Consider the following 3,264-nt stretch of genomic DNA (forward strand, 5'->3'; position numbering starts at 1 on the left):
TTGGGTGGGTGTGTGTTGGTTGTGGGTGGGTGGGGTCCTCATCTCCTCCCCATCTCTCGAACTCACACACACACACACACACACACACACACACACACAACACACACGCACACATACAGCACGGTCAGCATGTGCCAGTGTCAACGATGCCCACAGCAGACGCATGAAGAGGAAGGGCGTAGATGAGTCCGTTGCTTGCAAGCACGGCACCATACCACGGGTACTGGGTGTCCGCTACTCCCGATAGCTTGTACGTGTTGGTGGTGTTGGTTGTAGGATCGATGATGAGCATGAACGGTGATCGGGCTGGAAGCGCAACGATGTGACCGTTGCTTGCAAGCACGGCAGTGAACCAGCCTACGTTGGGTGCGCCCCCAGCAGGCATGAGGATGGTCGTCGTGTCGGTGGCGTTTGTAGCTGGGTCGATGATGAGGACAGGGCCGTCAGTGTAGGGAATGCCGTAGATGAGGCCGTTGCCAGCAAGCACGCCATTCTGCCACCGGTGCGCATTTCCCACGGCGATGGTATCGACGCTGTTTGTCTCGGGATCCACAACCAGAATGGATGTCTCAAGAAACGGTAGACCGTAGATTTTACCGTTGCCTGCAAGCACACCAGCGGGCCACGAGTAACGTTCTGAGTCCGGCAGGCTGAGCGTCGTGCTATCTGTGCTGTTGGCGGCCGGATCGATGATGAGGACGGAGGACGCCCCGTTCGGCATACCGTAGATGTTGCCGTTGGGGGCCAACACGGCATCCACCCATTTGGCTGGACTCGTGCTGAAATTGGCGATGCTTGTTGTGTCCAGGGTGTTGGTGACTGGGTCGATGATCAAGACAGAGGTGGCAGTGTACGGTAGCGCGAAGATGAGGCCGTTTGCAGCCTGCACACCCGTGGACCATTTTCGATCCCCTGGAGGCAGGCCTGCCAGCGTGGTGTTGTCAAGGGTGTTGGTGGCTGGGTCGACGATGAGCACGGCAAGGGCATCAGTTGGAATGCCGTAGATGAGGCCGTTGTCCGCAAGCACGGCACCGCCCCACTTCAAGCCTTGCTCAGTTCCAGCAAGCCCACCGAGCGTGGTTTGGTCCACGGTTCTGGTTGGAGGGTAGCGCCGACACAGCGTTGCCTGCAGTGCGCGGATTTTCTTTTCCCGCAAGGATGCCTGCGCCTGCAAGCTGTCGATGCCATTGCGCTGGAGCACAGTGGCCTGAGCCTGTGCGTCAATGGCGCGCCGCTGCGCGGCAATCGTGGCTTCTTGGTGACGAAGCGTGGCCGTCACGTGGACCCCGTTCACAAACACGGGCTCGACCAGTGGATCGCTCGTGTTGATGTGCAGTGCACCAGTGGCGTCGCGCGAAAACGACGATTGGCCCTGAGCATTCACGAGGGCACATGCCAAGAAGCCAGCAACCGCAACAACAAGGACGCGATGCATGGCGTGGGGGAGGGGGAGGGTTAGGAGGAGGAGTGGGGGTGGTCTGGCGTGTTGTTGTCTTCTTCGTTGACAGACTTCTTCTCCTCTTCGCACCCACTGCTGAAAATTTGATAATAATTCCAGTAGAATTTCCGCAATCGCAAATCGCGACGTGCTTGCAGCTCTTCTTGCCAGTGCGAAGCACGCGCAGCCATCTCAATCATCAATCAATCAACCACAACCCCGCAGCCGACGACCACACACCCTCACAACAACAACCACCCACCCTACCCACGACAGAGACAACGACGATGGCTCGCGACGTCTGCAAGCCCTTTCTCCTTCTTGGTCTTCTTCTTCTCCCCTTTCTTGTCAACCCTCCTCACTGTCCTGTAATGGCACAACCATCGTCGCGACAACAACCAACAGCGACACCAACAGTGACAACAGCGACAGATCAAGACGAACCAAGCAGCGCCACAATCACGCATGACACCACCGGCGCACTGCACATCAACACGAGCGATGTTGCTGCCCAACCGGTGCTCGTGAACGGCGTGGACGTGCTCCTCACCCTGAGCGCGCAAGCAAGCACAATCGCAGCCCAACAGCAGCGCATACAAGCGCAGGAATCGCAGCTGGCGGAACTCACACACACCCTGACTGCAGCGCAGCACGCAGTGGAGAAGATCAACGCCTCCATCTGCCGCCGGTTCCCGCAGAACGCAGAAACGGCCCCAATCCCAGGTATCAGCGACAGCCGCAGTTTTGAGTGGTCCGGTGGTGTGCGTGTTCCCAATAGCGCGGAGGAAGGGGGACCCGAGCGCATCTACTTCATCCCGTTCAACGCGGCGTTTGTTCTCATCTTGGATACGGCCACAGAGACGATGGACTCCACCTCGCTGACGTTTAGCAGAGGCAACTCAAAGTGGATGGGCGGCGCGCTCGGCTCCAACGGCCTCATCTACGGCATCCCGTTCGCAACCGTTTCCGTGCTCATCATCGACCCTGCCACCAACACCGTCGACACAACCACCATGGCTGGCCTGACTGCGCAGCTGAACAAGTGGTTTGGTGGCGTTGTCGCCGACAACGAGCTGATCTACGGCATCCCCTGGGATTCGCCGTCAGTGCTCATCATCGACCCTTCCACCAACACCACGGACACCACCTCCATCGTCGTCCCTGGCGACTACCGTCAGTGGACATCGGGCGCGTTCCACAGCGGCACGGGGCGCATCTACTGCCTGCCTTCTTCCTCCACCTCCATCCTCATCATCGACACCGCCACGCACGCCGTCGACGTGACCACGCTCGCAAACCTCGGCACCGACATCAACAAGTGGCACGGCGCCGTCGTGGCCAACAACGGCCTCATCTACGGCGTCCCGTGGCGAGCCGACGCTGTGCTCATCGTCGACCCAGCGGCCAACACCACAGACACCACCACCATGAGCGCGCTAGGCACGGGCACAAACAAGTGGGCGGGCGGCGTGCTGGTGGCCGACGGCCGCATCTTCGCCACGCCAGCTGCCGCCGACTCCGTCCTCATCATCGATCCAGCCACAGACACGGTGGACACGACGTCCATTGGCGGCCTCGGCGCGAGCGGGGCAAAGTGGCGTAACGGCGTGCTTGCAAGCAACACCCGCATCTACGCGGCACCTCGGAACGAACCCACCCTCCTCATCATTCAGCCGGGCGTGTGCTGAGGTGAGGCGGGGGGGGGGGTGTTGGTGGGTCGGGAAGGGGTTGTGTGTGTGTGTGTGTGTGTGTGTGTGTGTGTGTGTGTGTGTGTGTGTGTGTGTGTGTGTGTGTGTGTGTGTGTGTGTGTGTGTGTGTGTTGTTGT

General features: G+C 59.8%; 2 protein-coding genes across 2 annotated transcripts; one reads left to right on the forward strand and one right to left on the reverse strand.

Annotated features, from left to right (window-relative positions):
• Positions 1–124: 124 nt before the first annotated feature.
• Positions 125–1,435, reverse strand: PTSG_09193 (uncharacterized protein; the record flags this gene model as incomplete). The annotated part of the gene is made up of 1 exon (XM_004989388.1): positions 125–1,435. The coding sequence occupies one exon, from the start codon at positions 1,433–1,435 to the stop codon at positions 125–127; it is 1,311 nt and encodes a 436-aa protein (XP_004989445.1).
• A 131-nt stretch (positions 1,436–1,566) lies between these two features.
• On the forward strand, positions 1,567–3,126 carry PTSG_09194 (uncharacterized protein; the record flags this gene model as incomplete). The annotated part of the gene is made up of 1 exon (XM_004989389.1): positions 1,567–3,126. Exon 1 carries the CDS (start codon positions 1,726–1,728, stop codon positions 3,124–3,126), a length of 1,401 nt encoding a protein of 466 aa, XP_004989446.1. The 5' UTR covers positions 1,567–1,725.
• Between the last annotated feature and the right edge of the window lie 138 nt (positions 3,127–3,264).

This window comes from Salpingoeca rosetta (assembly GCF_000188695.1).
Source record: "Salpingoeca rosetta unplaced genomic scaffold supercont1.29, whole genome shotgun sequence".
Classification (NCBI taxonomy): Eukaryota; class Choanoflagellata; order Craspedida; family Salpingoecidae; genus Salpingoeca; species Salpingoeca rosetta.